This window comes from Olea europaea, chromosome 6, assembly GCF_002742605.1.
Source record: "Olea europaea var. sylvestris chromosome 6, O_europaea_v1, whole genome shotgun sequence".
Classification (NCBI taxonomy): Eukaryota; Viridiplantae; Streptophyta; class Magnoliopsida; order Lamiales; family Oleaceae; genus Olea; species Olea europaea.
The window spans coordinates 3,142,842-3,144,121 of NC_036242.1; the positions used below are offsets into that span (position 1 = coordinate 3,142,842).

General features: G+C 38.2%; 1 protein-coding gene across 1 annotated transcript; it reads right to left on the minus strand.

Moving 5' to 3' along the window:
• Positions 1-416: 416 nt before the first annotated feature.
• Positions 417-1,271, minus strand: LOC111395518 (heavy metal-associated isoprenylated plant protein 46-like). Its single transcript, XM_023021539.1, has 3 exons — positions 1,141-1,271; positions 938-1,019; positions 417-830 (listed from the first exon to the last, which is right to left on the minus strand). The coding sequence occupies exons 1-3, from the start codon at positions 1,144-1,146 to the stop codon at positions 574-576; spliced, it is 345 nt and encodes a 114-aa protein (XP_022877307.1). The 5' UTR covers positions 1,147-1,271; the 3' UTR covers positions 417-573.
• Positions 1,272-1,280: the final 9 nt, after the last annotated feature.

The following is a 1,280-nucleotide window of genomic DNA, read 5'->3' on the forward strand; positions in this document are numbered from 1 at the left end:
TTTGCATGGACATGGATTTATAATCCCATCTTGAACCCGGTCTTAAGCGGGGCACGAGGTGAAAAATCCCCATTGAGATGGCACACGGAATGACAGTTTTGCCTTTCTTGCTCCATTACCGTCCTATAATTACATATCCATGTAAACTTTATCATGCAAAATATCTTTGTGCATGATTTTTCCATCGTGGTTGGTTGAAAATTAACAGTAACACTTTGAAGAGAGCATTACTACGCAATTTTACGAGATTAAATGCATCGATTCATCTCATCATAAAAAAATAAATAAAATTGAACCCAATTAAAGGATTCGCGCACTTGATTAGGCCTTACAGGCTCGATCATGATTCAAATCTCATTACAAGCGTGAAATTTGTTTTCACGATGAATACCACTTATGTAATATTTTTCCCAACGTAGTGGTTAATCATAATATTTATTGTGATGAATCGGCTAATCGCCATCTTTTATAAAATTTCTATTGTCATGGAGAGAAGACACATATAGCATAATTATGCTTAAGCACAATGAATTATTACACACTAATAATTCTGATGCATATTTGATTAGTTCATCACATTATGGTGCACGGGGTTTCAGGGTAGGGGTCCCTAACTTCACATATTGGGTAGTAAGGTCGAGGGTAGAACGACCAAACCGGCGGTGTTGCCGGTGTCTCGGGCTTTTTCTCCTCGGTTTTCTTGGCTTCCCCGACACTGATCAAATCCGCTGGCGCAACGCATTTCCTTAGCGCCCTCGTGAGTACCACCGCGTCGATTCCATCTCCGACCACCTCTACTTCGTCCCCCTTTACAGCGGCCGATTCGACACCTTAAAAAAAAATTTATAACACGTTTTCAGCAGGCGAACTTAAAGGCCTTACATGGTAGAAAACCCAAAACCGAGAAATCGAGAAAATTTGAAGGAAGTTAGTAAACCTGATACACCAACAACAGTCTTCAAGGCCTTGCAGCGAGATTTCTCATTGTTCATTGACACTACCCTAATCACAATCTTTTGCTGTAAAAAAGCAACAAACAAAAATTTAGTATCGAAATTCGGTCGAACTTTTAGAGAAAATTAATGAACAAACTCTATGCTTATGCGGTTTACTATAGGATTAAATGAACTATATATATACCTTCATTTTCTTGATTAGATAACGGAGTAATGAACAAAATGGATTCTAACAAGAGTTCACAATGATAGAACTCTTTCTTCTCTTTTTCTTGGTAATGAGAGAAGAATTTGAAAGGTGTGAGGAGTGTAAGAAATGGTTGT

Bases quoted from the DNA above. Each gene is read 5' to 3' on its own strand.
- LOC111395518 (XM_023021539.1), bottom strand. The intron at 831-937 runs GTTTACTAACTT...TTTTTTTTTAAG, and splicing joins GACTGTTGTTGGTGTATCAG to GTGTCGAATCGGCCGCTGTA.